The sequence below is a fragment of the Gymnoscopelus braueri genome (assembly GCF_963280865.1).
Source record: "Gymnoscopelus braueri genome assembly, chromosome: 15".
NCBI classification, from domain to species: Eukaryota; Metazoa; Chordata; class Actinopteri; order Myctophiformes; family Myctophidae; genus Gymnoscopelus; species Gymnoscopelus braueri.
Genome location: NC_137620.1, coordinates 41,853,645 through 41,867,634, shown reverse-complemented (window position 1 = coordinate 41,867,634; position 13,990 = coordinate 41,853,645). Strand labels below are relative to the sequence as shown.

The following is a 13,990-nucleotide window of genomic DNA, read 5'->3' as shown; positions in this document are numbered from 1 at the left end:
ATAATCTACATCACCGGCTTCACAAAATATGCACAGCCAAGGTTGCCGAATTGCAACCACCTAATTGGCCCGAGTGGCCAGGGCAAATTTGTATATTTGGTGTGATGGCTTCTATCAGAATGTATAAAGTACAAATTGACCTAGAATTAAAGAAGCAAGAGTATAAATGAAAAGGGAGAGACGGCACATCAAGATATTGCAAGAAATACTGGAGCAGAACGCTAGAATGGCAGACAGAATAAATCAAATGTCCATGTTTATACCAGTTTGTGTTTTATTTGAGACAGTTTGGAGACCATTTCGATCTTGCCACGATTCCAAAACTTAACTGTATCCACATTCACTCCTCGAAATTCTCAAACAGCAGTATGTGCAGCACTAACCTGGCAGATTCACTTCGATTAATATATATAACTCTTAAATATGTTTTAACCTGCTTAGAGAACCAGAGATGTGGGGTTTACAACATCAGATAGTCGTTACTCATGGAGAAGTATAGGATATTGACTTTCAAAACATAACAGTGACCCCACAGCCCCGGCACCTAAGTAGGCTTGAAACTACCCATAAAAAAGGTATTAGTAAATATTATGGAATGCCAATCTGCCCCAGTCCCACTTTGCAGAATGGTGACCAAAGCCCACTGCGACATACTGTGTTAATAATGCAGTTAATCGCTTCACACCCAACACCACCCACTTTCAAATTAATGTACATTCTCGGTGAGTCTGAGACTGGAGTAGCGTGAACATAATTAAAAGTCCTATGTAAGATTTAGCTGACACAACTTTTTTGAACCCTCACACATCAATTCAAAATGTGAGAATTTTTCATTATAACATACATTCACATTGAATGTTCACTCCGGACAACCAGTGCACAGTGGTCTTGTATTTCTTTCAGGGGGGGGGGGGATTTCTCCATGTTTAGTCTGAAGACATGTACTATAATATTGGGGATTGTGTTGTGATCTTGTTATACTATTCCATGTATCTAGATTTATATCATCTGGGATGCCAGATTGGTAGTTTAGTCTCGGAGGAAATCTTAATTTTCCCATTCCGCCCTTCAGGCAAATGTATTAACTCACTGAATGGGAAATACGTTTTTGAGGCATACATGGCCACCAGCTTTTTTTTGCTCATCCAAGTGTGGTGATTAGTTCAAGCAAGCAATTCTTTATATTCCAATAATAACATCTGTATTTATGTACACATCGACATCTCTCGTCTCATATATCCCCCAAAAATTAAACCAAAATTAAACCCGCAATAACAATGTGAGCTGCCTACTCGAGAATGGTAGACTTGTACAATTTGTAAAATTAGGGGGGGGGGGGGGGCATAAACATTCACAAGAATATTAATTATATTTTCTTAAAAACAAACAAAAGATTTTATGTTATTTCCGAAGCCTTGTCCTAGCCAAAACCAAGAGATGTCTTTGGGTTGACAACCACAGTGCCCTATTTCAGTCAGTGGAAGTCATCTCAAACTGCAATTAATCAGAATGACGGACACATAGCCAGGCCCAAACTTAATGTGCAGACATATTATTCAGTCATTGTTTTCTTTCTTTGCATTGTCTGACATTTTTGGCGCAAACTCTGAATTCCACAGTTAAAAACAACCATTCACAATAATCATAAACAGCGGTTTGAGTATCTAAACGCAACTTCTTTTAGCAGTGTACACGTGGGCCTGAATATGTATCCTACACTACATAATGTTACACCTAAGTCAAGTTATCCAGCTCCAAAAATTCAGCCAGGAAGACAAGGCCAGCAATCAGTTTTGGTGTCGATTCACTTTTGTTTTTCTGTGTTTGTTAGTTCAGGTTAAAACCATTGTAAGAGCAGCATGGACAGAGAAGGACCATGCGACCACAGTTCCATGCGACCTTGGTTCCGGTGACTTATTGAAGTCCACCCAACCTCAACTCAGTACATGGAGGTGAACTGTAATGGGTGCGTCTCAATTTAGCAATCTAAAAGTAGCCTTTCCTTACCGACAACCACACTGTAGTGAACAGCATGTTGCGCTGAATGTAAATTTTGTGTGTTAAAACTTTTTCTTCAACCGATAGATTACAGATATACTTAGAAACTTGAAGCCAAATGTTATACGATTTATTTACAGGATATTTAAGAAAGTGTTTAAGAAATATTACTGGAGGAAAACGGTTACATAATTATTTGGTTGAAACTGCTTCATAAATACCATTTGACTCGACAGGAGAAGGAACTACTTCAGAGAATTGAGACACCCAAATTCTGGTATAGCACTGGTATAGCACGGTTCAAGCCGTAGCCCTATTTCATTTAATTTCACTGTACATTTAATGTTACTGTACATTTCAATGGCAGACCAACCTAAATTATACTTTGTCATATGACCGCGTCACTCGCCGGAAATAAAGTGGAAAAACATGGCTGTACGACAAAGTATAAATTAGGCTCTACATTCAAAGAATAATAATAATAATTGATCCGTCACTCATCTACTGTAAAATATAAATCACTTTGAGGCTACCAGGTAGTGGTTCCATTTGCTTTCCCTCTAGCCCTAGAGCGAGGATCGTTTGTAAACCATGGCCGGCCCAGTTGGGCGGAGCTTTTGGACTTTGGGTTGTCACTTCGCACAATAAGTAAAATTCCACACAACCCAGGCTATCTTGGGTTAAAATAAATGAGCAGGTCCAGAAAGTGTATTTAACTCACTGGAATTGTGTCACATAGTAAAATAAAATACAAATAAAAACAAATCAAAAGAACACTCAATTAAAAAAACAAAAAAACAGGTTTGGTTTCATTGTGCGTAAAAACAACATGAAGTCTAACGTGTTAATTCTCAACCGTTAGGCTGTGACTAGTTAACCACTTAAACCCCATATACGTCATTGACTGGGACCCCCCAGGGGTCTGTACGTGGGCCTCCTACTTTTTTTCCCCCTGTACACAAAACCTATTCACCGAAAATAGGCGATCTACAAAATTGTCCATTTTCGCAGAATGTTTGCCTATTACGACATTCCCAGAATAGGGACGCTGGGGTTCAAGTGATCGAGGGGGAGGGAGCTAGTTTCCTGCCAAAGTGGCCGATATGGCCAGCGGTTCTCAAACTGGGGACCCGGGACCCTCAGGGTTCCTTGAGGGGGTTTCCAAATGGACCCTTACAGGTCTGTTAACTCTGAGAGTGTACTAATACACTCTCAGAGTTATGGGGGTCCTGGAAATTAACCCATTAAGACCTGAGGCGATTCTTTAAAAAAATCGAAATCCTAACAGTTTTTTGAAAATAATAAAAAAAAAAAAAATTCACGATTTTTCAAAAATAGCAGATCTACAAGCTCGTAGCGCGGCACTCGGTGCCGCGCTATGAGCTTGTAGATCTGCTATTTTTTAATAGCCAAAGAGATCTAAAGTGACACAGATGCGTTCCAGGTCTTACTGGGTTAAAAAAAAGTTTGAAAACAACCGTTAGTCGACCACCTCGATCAGGCGGCTAGTGATAATAAAAAAAACACCCCACGCTGCCATACAAACGGATTCAAATAAGTGCAGGAGAGAATAACGTAGAGGTGGGGATCTGACAACTCTAAATCAAACGCCGACGAGACACCCATGACGAAAACATCAGGACGAAGACATAAAAACACAACTCAAATGGCCTGTATGTAGTGTGACAATGGTGGGTTGTCGCAGACGGCATGTAAAAGTATTATGCGGACTATTATGTTCGTCCCAATGGCAGCGGTTAAGTTCTGCCAGTGTGGTAAACGGCTTTGACAAGGACCTGCAACCCAGTAGTAAGTGTAATAATAAGAGAGTGAGTGCATGTGTGTGTCTTGCAAAAAAAAACAGTATAAATATATGCACGTTCTGACAATCGCCACAAACCTTTCAGAGCAAACAGCACAGAGGGAATTGCTTACTGTCCAGACCTACAATATATACTCCTTCCAGTAAACGTTTGCCATTTTTGCTGTTGTACATTCGTTAAGTAATTGCTATACTCTTCCTTCAAAACCGTGGCCTCAATGTTATCGTTATTATATTTGTTTCAATGCTGTGGCACTAAATATGACAGAGATACCAGTAATGGCACAACACCAGTAACACTATTTGGTAAGCACTTTGCTTTTCAAATGCCCTATGCCAGTGTAGTAACCTCTGCATTAATCCATGGAAAGGCTTTTTGGTTGGTAAACAAAGTGAAATGCACTCAAAACGGCTGCTTAAATCTTTTTTTATTGCAAGGCCATTTCACTACCCGCTTACTCAGTATTAGCATATATAGTAACACTACTTTTCCACGGGTCAATGCACAGGCAAATACACTGCATTTAGTCCATCGTGACGTGAAGTGTTAAACCGCTCATCGTTAATAGCACCACTTCATAGCAAACCACCATACTCGTCGTTAGCATAAAGCTAATAAAGATGCCTCTATGGTGTTTGCAGAAAGCAATAATTTTTTTTTAGATAGTTAAAATACACACCAAAAAAAAAAGGCTGATTAGGATTATGTTGAATGTTAAGAGAAGGTGTACGTGTGTGTTCCCTCCATAGCTGTGCTTCCACCGTTATGTCTCCAACGGTTGATTGGCTATACTTTGCTTCCAAAAAAATGCTTCTGCCTCGACAAATCCCACAGTGTTTTGTAGTTGTTTTTTTTTGTTTACCTTTCAGAATGAACCAATGTGCGTACAGTGTGTGCCAGGCTCGTGGGGTTGACGTCATTCAGTCTTCCTTGGCCCCCCTGTGCATCGGTGCACAGGGCCCCACGAAAAATCATACATTTATGTAGTCTACGTACAGTATAACTCAACGTTAATTATAGTGAGGAATATAACATCCATTTTTACTGGTAAGGAAACCCGTGTCGCACTTCTTGCCTCGGTCAGACAGAGGCACATGCACTAATGTGTTTCAGATTTTCGTATCAATCGATCGATCAATCAATCGATCAATCGTCCTCACTAAGGAAGAATGCCTCCGTCTCACCTTTAAACAAAGGGATTTGCTTTGCTTTGCTTTTCTTAGGCTATCATCTTTTTTCAAGGTAACCACTTAATCTCTATATAAATTACTTTGGCGTACGACAAATAGCGGAAAATATGGGCAGATCTGCAAGCTCACAACGCGTTGTGATCTTGCAGATTTGGCTATTTTCACAATTTTGGAAAATGTCAATAAACAAACAAAAAAATTGCCACCTATAATGACCTGCCCAAAGAACGTTTCAGGTGCTGCATTGTGGGATACATGTGTGGAGGACTGAATGATCGCCATTCCCGAGGCCATCTCAACGTTTTGAGCACACGACATCGCGATCGAGCCGCGTGGCGTTCCAGTGCAAAGCTCCCGCCTACAGGAAATAAAGCCTGAATACTTATATGGGCGTGATGGGCGGAGCCTGTGGCAGCCTTTTAAGCCCACTCCCGCTCTCTTTAGTGAGCGACAGTCCATTCGGGCTCCCCGATTGATCGGCTGTTGTTTTTTGTTTGTTAGTTTTTTTTCAGTCTCTGGACTGGTAGAACAGGATGTAACCTGACTCGGAGTTCTTGGAAATGTCCGACGTTAGCCCGTAGAACTCCTCGATCGCCTGGGCGTCGATTTTCTGCAAAGGAAGAAAGGAGGGATGAAAGAGAATGAAAGAGTGAAAATTAGACACACTCCACATTTTTATTAAACACGTTCCATGACATAGACTAGAGCCCATTAGTGCTGCACGATTAATCGAAAAAAAGATCGTGATCTCGATTCAGACACCTATGCGATCTCGATTTTAAATGATGACGATATTTTTTTCAATAAAAAAAAATAATTATATAAATATTTTTATATTTACAAGAGAATTGTGTGAGAATCGTGTGAGAATCGTGATCTCAATTCTTATGGAGGAAAATCGTGATTCACATTTGAGCAAGAATCGTGCAGCCCTAGAGCCCATAAAATAAAGTAAAAGGAATTTCAGTTTGTGTATTTATTTTATATTTACTTTTAATTACAATGTTCTCAAATAGAAACTTAATTTTTTTCCAATTGATTTAAAGATAAATATTGATCAAAACATCTGTAATCTGTGGTCTAGGACCCCAAAATGGGGATCGGATTCAGACCCAAAAATCTGGCATCGGTTGCTCTAACATAGACCAAATTGTCTTGACTTTTTAAACAAAATATCAGTCAAAACTTCTATAATCAGTGGTGCAAGACACTCCAAAATCAGGATCTGTATCAGACCCAAAAAACATGGACAACAATATTCAAAGAATTCGGTGAGATTCCACATAGACAACAGTATTTATAAAGAATTCAGTGGGATTGTGTGGAGGCCTTGATGGAGTCCTGGTCATGATTGGCTTCTGTAAGCATCATATTTGCCGTCTCCTTCAATACCTTCACGTGTGTGTGTGTGTGTGTGTGTGTGTGTGTGTGTGTGTGTGTGTGTGTGTGTGTGTGTGTGTGTGTGTGTGTACTCAAAATGAAACGCTGACGTGACGCCAATGACAGAACATCAGCATCAGACGTCAAACGGGCTGTACTATGCGTAGTGTGACAATGATGGCTCGTCACGGATAGCTCGTCACGTATTGTTATATTACGTCTCGATGGCAGCAGGTGAATGGCTGTGTGTGTGTGTGTGTGTGTGTGTGTGTGTGTGTGTGTGTGTGTGTGTGTGTGTGTGTGTGTGTGTGTGTGTGTGTGTCTTGAAAGAAAGAAAGAAAGAAAGAGAGAAAGAAAGTAAAATAATGAGCGAGGGACAGAGAGAGCCTGAAACTCTGAAGCACAAAAAAATGACTGAGAAAAATAGCTGAGAAAAATCGGACAAAGACCCAAACTCCATGGCAACCGTGGAAAAGGAAGACGAATAAAAGATGACGGCTCAGTCCCAAGGACGGATTAGCCGTTGGGCCGGTGGGGGGCGGGGCCCAGGGGCCCTCGACTCTCAAGGGGGGGCCTTTGGGGGGAAACTGGGCCGAGAGGTCGTCAACAATTTACTAAACTGAAATGTATAGGTTAATCAAACATGTGGGCCCCTCCTCTGTATTCACAGGATTTTTCCAAGCAGCGAATTGTTGGTGCGACAAGGCCTGTCACTATTATTACATAATCACCAAATCACAATTTGGTGATTTGGTCGCGACGTGTTGTAAGCTTGTAGATCAGCTATTTCCACGTTTTTTTTTTTTTTTTTTAATTTGCTATAAATTATTAAACGTGTCAATAATTAACCGGGAAAGCATCTGTGTCATTTTAGATCGCTTTAGGCTATTCAAAGATAGCAGATATACAAGCTCATAGAGTGGCACCGAGTGCCGCGCTACGAGCTTGTAGATCCGCTATTTTGGGAAAATCATAAAAATGAGTGCAAATCTTTGAATATATATATTTTTTCAAAGTGAACATTTTTAATTCAAATCTTTGCTTCTAGGGGTCTCTGGAACAACATATTTTGTGATGGGGGTCCGCGGCCAAATACATACAGTATCATTTTGGTGGTCCTTGACATGAAACAGTTTGAGAAACACTGATACAGCAACATAGGGTTTTTTCAAAAAAACTGTTACTGTAGGATTTAGAAGACATTTGCGTCATTGCGTGCTGCGCCCAAGGTAGGGGGCCCTAAAAGATGAACGGCCTAGGGGACCGCGGAGGGGGTTTAATCCGTCCCTACTCGATCCTGCTGTGCTTTGCCAGCGCAGCAGAATCATCCGCCGGTTCAAGAAAGTCCCGCAGCTCCCGGCCCACCGCAACAGATGCCGGAATGGGCCGGCGTCCCATCGTAGTGGAAAAACACACTGACCACGGATCAGGTTTTAACCCATTAAGGCCTGAGGTTCCGATTCTACAAATGTCTTCTAAATCCCAACAGTTTAAAAAAAAAAACGATGTTGCCATGTCAGTGGCTCTAAAACCTTTTCATGTCAAGGACCCCAAAATGTGTATGTATTTGGCCACAGACCCCCATCTGAAAATATTTTGTTCCAGGGACCCCCAGAAGCAAGGATTTGAGTTACAAATGTTTGCTTTAAAATATATATATATTTAAAGATTTGTACAAATGTTCTCGATTTTTCAAAAATAGCAGATCTACAAGCTCGTAGCGCGGCACTCGGTGCCGCGCTACGAGCTTGTATATCTGCTATTTTTGAATAGCCAAAGTGTAAAATAATGCTTTTTAGCTAAAAAAGAAATGACACAGATGCGTTCCAGGTCTTAATGGGTTAACATCAGTGTGCCATGACGGTTTTGGCTGCGTTAGACCCGAGCGTCCCGCTGCATTCACTCAGCAACGATACGATACCCCACCACGGCAAACCCTGAAACCATTAACCACTTAATCCCTACATACTTAAGTCGCATGACGCAAATACTGTTACAAGTAAAAGTCCTGTATTCAAATTTTACTTGATTAATATAATAGTAAAAGTTCAGTAAGAGTGCAAAAGTATTCACATCAGAATATGCTTCATGTACATACTATGTAAGTAAAAGTACTCAAATTTGTATAAAATGGTTGAACTCTTTTGAAAATAGCCGATCTACAAGCTCACAATGCGTCGCATCGCGATGCATTGCGAGCTTGTGGATCGCCTATTCGAATAGACCAAGTATAAAATAAGGCTTAAGTGGTTCATCCTAGTGATAATAATCATCAAAAAAAAAGTAACTACCGTAGTAGCTAAAGTTTACTGTAGTGGAGTAAAAAGTACATTTGCCTATGAGATGTAGTGGAGTAATAGTATAAAGTATTAAAAAAGGGAACAACTCAAGTAAAATAAAAGTACCTAAACAAATGTACTCAAGCACTACCACTCGCTGTGAATGCAACTGCCCAGTGCCAATCACATGTTTAATAGCAGAGTGGCTCACTTGCTTATGGGGAAAGCATTATACAGCATTAATCAATTCATTGGTTTTGTGGTCGGGTATAAATTACAAGTTACACATTAGAGTGCCAACAGCTTAATAACAGCTACATCAAGAATCTGGATACTGCAGAGCGAGACATGAAATGCTGGTCAATGTTTTAGTAAGGTTAAGCTCCCTACTTCACTGATATTGCTGAGTGAGACACAAGATTCATTCTGAACTCAAACAAACCATCCAGCTTTCTGAGCTCATAAACTTGCCTTGACGTCAAGCTCTGCAATTAGAAAACACTACTTTTTCAAAATAAAAAATATTGTGTTTTTCATGCGATTGCTGCAAGACCAATTATGTGTACCTCCACAATAGGCTTTGAAGCTACGACATTTTCTCGCCTCCACTGCTCGTGGAAGTGCTTCTGGAGTGGCCTTGAGTGGGCACTAGAGTGGGCCTCTGCGTGCGTGCGTGTGTGTGTGTGTGTGAGTGAGTGAGTGAGTGAGTGAGTGAGAGAGTTTTCCATGTACTTGATATAGTCTTACCTATACATTTCAGTCAAAGTGGCAGTCACCAGGAACAGTAAAGGTGTAACAAAGTTGAATAAACCAGTCAAATTTCAACAGTGCGGAGGAAATCATAGGTCTTGACTTGAGGCAATCGGATGAAAAACACAATAATTATGATTTGGGGAAAAAACTAACCCTAACCCTCTTGGATGCATGCAAGGTGCAACATCCAGTTGCCTTCTCTAGAAGCATGAATCAAAGTAGAACATCCAGAGAGTTGAAAGACCATGTTGGCACCAGAGAGAGTCCAGGTAGACTTGGAGCAGCTCTATGATGATGAGGGTAAATGTGGGATTCTCAAAAAGCTCTGTGACTGACGCCTGATGGATCATGTTGGAAGCCGTGAAATTCTCCTCAGGGCTTCTTCCAGGAGGTGAACCTCTGTTGTATGTTTGGCCTTTAGCCCGAGAAGGAAGGCTTTCCAGGCAAGCCTCATCATCAATGCTTTGCAGACAAGCATGTGCTGATGCGCGACAACACATCGCGATGAGACACGTTGTGAGCTTGTAGATCTGCTATTTCCGCGACTTTTTTGTGCGACACTCTTGTATGATGAAGTAGGGCGTTCATTTACGAAAAAGAAACATTGTGTATATTTCGCTGAAATATGGAGATCTGAGGTTTCTAGCCTGACAGCACTGTTATCAAACTGGGGGGTCCTTGAAATTGAAACGGTTGAGAATCACTGCTGTAGCGTACTGTATCTCTATGTCTCTGTCGGGTGGAAACGTCATATGAAAAAATAGGCCATGTGTACAGTACACGCTACCGTGTGTGCCAGCGAGATGGGAACTGGAAAAGCCATTCAGCCAGTCAGGCAGTCAGGCCAGTAGACCTCCACAGATGATGGAATGTTGTCAGATGTTGTTTGGCTTTATGGAAGCCAAGCACCTTTCTAGACAGTAAGAAATTACTAGAAAGAAACGATAATAGTTGCTTGCATCCTCTTAAAAAGAGGCATTTCACTTTAAAAACACTTCTAGGGTAATTTTAGCCTCCATTCTGGGGTTTGTGTGCACTCCAGTTTAAAAACGGGAAAAAAAAGTGCTTGGTTCAATATTTATATATTTGATATTCATTTTCTCAGACAGACCCACCCCATCTCCTATATAGACTCATTGTAACTTCACACTCAATTTTAACCATGTTAGACTCATTGAAAACGCATCCCGTCCCCTAGTTCTGATGACTTTTTCCATGTATTTATTTTTTCATTATTATAAATTCTTTTTATGAAAAAATAAAACAAAGTAAATCTCTCTACCCTCCTTCTTACATGTCTCCCCCTCCAGCTTCACTCATATTCTCTCCACCCCTCATTTCTCTCCCCATGACTTTTAATGGTCCCCCTACTCCCCCCTCCGTCTCCCTCCCAGGCATATTTCTAATTTGTAATAATCTCCTCATTACTCAGGGGGGGGGAGTGGTGGAAGTATTTGGGTCAGCACCAGGCCCAGATTCCAGACACAACACTGAGGAACACCACAGATCCCTTTCCTTCGGTCTGCAGTGAATTCCTGGCAGGGGCAAAAATGAACGGGAACGTGGTAGTCGCTTGGTGGAATCATTTAAGGTTCTCTGTGGTCTCTTTAAGTTTGTCTGTGAGCTATTATATGGACATCATATAATTTTCTTAAAACATGTTTTTATTAGCATTGAATTATGGGTGTTATTTGTGTCTCTCCTATTGTTAATGTTTCTTGTTTGGCTTTTAATCAAGTTTTTAATCTAGCTTGTTCTGCTACACAAGGTGAATTGGATTAGGTTAGCATTGTGAGCTTGTAGATCTGCTATTTTCAAGAGATTTTGAAAACTTGTGAAATGGGACATTCCTCACGATGAGTACTTTCTACTTTTGGTAGTTTAAGTATATTTTGATACCAATACTTTTGTACTTTTACTCAAGCACATTTTGAATTCCGTACTTTTACCTGTAACGGAGTATTTCTACATTGCAGTAGTGATACTTAAAGGGATACTTCACTTTCACATAAAATAAACATTTTAAAAAAATATTAAAAATAAATGAAAAAAGTCATGGAAAAATCACGGCCCCCTCACGCATTAGAGTGTCCTACTAATGTGTGAGGGGGCCGTGATTTTGCCATAACTTTCTTTTTTTTTAAATATTTTTTTTTAATGTTTATTTTATGTGAAAGTGAAGTATCCCTTTAAGTAAGAAATGTGAGAACTTTTTCCACCACTGAATGAAACTGACTAATCTAAAGAATCAGACACTCGCGGCATTCAATGTGTTGACGACGGCTGTAGCTGAAGGCCACAAGTGTGTGTGTGTGTGTGTGTGTGTGTGTGTGTGTGTGTGTGTGTGTGTGTGTGTGTGTGTGTGTGTGTGTGTGTGTGTGTGTGTGTGTGTGTGTGTGTGTGTGTGTGTGTGTGTGTGTGTGTGTGTGTGTGTGTGTGTGTGTGTACGTCAGAATCTATTGACACGTCTTTCAGAGCTCTGTTCCGTTTTGAAACGACGACGTGCGGCACAGCCGGCCAAAGAGAGTTGGAGCACCGCAGGTAGTCCTCTCTTTTTTTATTTCAGACTTGTGCTGCAGTGTATATGTATGTATGTTTGTTTTTCACACATCTGACAGCTCTAGAGACGCACAAATCCTTTTTTTAGATCGAATAGACGACGTGAACAGGCGGACTGTAGTATGATCAAGTAGGACGTTAATTTACGGGGGGGAAAAAAACACAAAAAGTTAAAATATGGATATACAAGGTTTCTTGTAGATAAAAACAAACAAATAAACACTACAACCAAATAATCACAACGTCCAGTGAAGTTATTTTAGTCAAACTGAAGAGTAGATCATAATCAGCTCACCTCTACGATGTCATCGTCAAACAGCAGCCAGAAGCCGTGACTCTTTACGATGGTGATGTAATGACCACGGTTAGGACCACTGCAACACACACACACACACACACACACACACACACACACACACACACACACACACACACACACACACACACACAGAGTACAGTATATGATGTACAATGTATACTATCAAAGCTTTGACCATTTTTCCTTCATGCCATTTTTCATTTTATTTCTTCCCCACACTCCACTTTGAGAATCAACCGATGACATACACACCTTCCACTAGGGATGTTAACAATTAATCTATAATAGATTAACTGCCTTTAAGAATTTACTCGATTACATTTAATCGATTTTCAATTAATTGAACAAAGAAAATTTAAAACGTTTTTTATTTATTTTGAACACTTTTCTTTCTTTTTTGGCTAGTGAAAGTTACAGGTATGGTGTGTGTGATATCAAATGTGAGTTTACCATAATCACAGTAATCCTTAAGTCTTTCCTCCGGATTCTGCTTTTTTTTTTTACACCGAACCAGGAGATAACGTGATCCGAAGATTTACTGCTCCATTCACTTCCTGGTTAAAGTATTTCGGAAATATTCTGTATCTCGGCTCCTGTGTTTTACTACGTATTTTTGGCGAGACATGCTATTTTCAACGGCGTATAACAAGCGAGCTGATGATGCTCGTTGACGATTGTTACATCAAGGCAATTTTGTTTCTGCACTCATTTTCTGTGAGAATGTTCCTTTTGGGTCCTATAAAACACTAGTGTTTTATTGATAAGCAGCTGCTTATCAATGAATCGATTAATTGAACGAACAGGTTATCAACTATTAATGGATGAATGAATCGATCATTTCCACACCCCTACCTTCCACAGTGCACCACCACGGCCACCAGGTCGTACATGCGGTCGGGGTTGGTGGCGTCTCCGGACGTGTTGAAGAGCCGCAGCTCCAGGGGGAAGACCACCCGGTAGGACAGCTTGGTGTAGCGGTGCAGCTGGTCCATGTACTTGAACCTCTTCAGGTGCAGGGCCAGGATCATGGGCAGCTTCTTCACTCGCATCCTGTGGAGAGACGGAGAGAGAGAGAGACAGACAGACAGAGAGAGAGACAAAGACAGACAGAGAAAGACAGACAGACAGACAGAGAAAGACAGACAGACAGACAGACAGACAGAGAGAGAAAGAGAAAGAGAGAGAGAGAGAGAGAGAGAGAGAGAGAGAGAGAGAGAGAGAGAGAGAGAGAGAGAGAGAGAGAGATAAAGACAGGCAGAGAGAGACAGAGAGAGACAGAGAGAGAGAGAGAGAGAGACAGAGACAAAGAGAGACAGAGAGACAGAGAAAGACAGACAGAGAGAGACAGAGAGAGAGAAAGAGAGACAGAGACAGAGAAAGACAGGCCGCAGAGAGAAAGAGATAGAGAAAGAGACAGAGAGACAGAGAGAAAGAGAGAGAGAGAGAGAGAGACAGAGAAAGACAGGCAGAGAGAGACAGAGAGAGAGAGACAGAGACAAAGAGAGACAGAGAAAGACAGACAGAGAGAGACAGAGAGACAGAGAGAAAGAGAGAAAGAGAGAGAGAGAGAGAAAGAGAGAAAGAGAGAGAGACAGAGAAAGACAGGCGCAGAGAGAGAGAGAGAGATAGAGAGAGAGACAGAGAGACAGAGAGAAAGAGAGAGAGAGAGACAGAGAAAGACAGGCAGAG

At 41.0% G+C, this 13,990-nt stretch overlaps 1 protein-coding gene across 1 annotated transcript in view; it reads right to left on the bottom strand.

Annotated features, from left to right (window-relative positions):
* Positions 1-253: 253 nt before the first annotated feature.
* Positions 254-13,990, bottom strand: part of usp12b (ubiquitin specific peptidase 12b) — a 37,330-nt gene continuing 23,593 nt past the window's right edge. The window contains exons 8-10 of the mRNA XM_080451659.1: positions 13,154-13,351; positions 12,278-12,356; positions 254-5,621 (exon numbers count right to left, since the gene is read on the bottom strand). Coding sequence (XP_080307785.1) covers positions 5,520-5,621; positions 12,278-12,356; positions 13,154-13,351 — 379 coding nt within the window. The 3' untranslated portion in view covers positions 254-5,519. The remainder of the gene's footprint in view (positions 5,622-12,277; positions 12,357-13,153; positions 13,352-13,990) is intronic.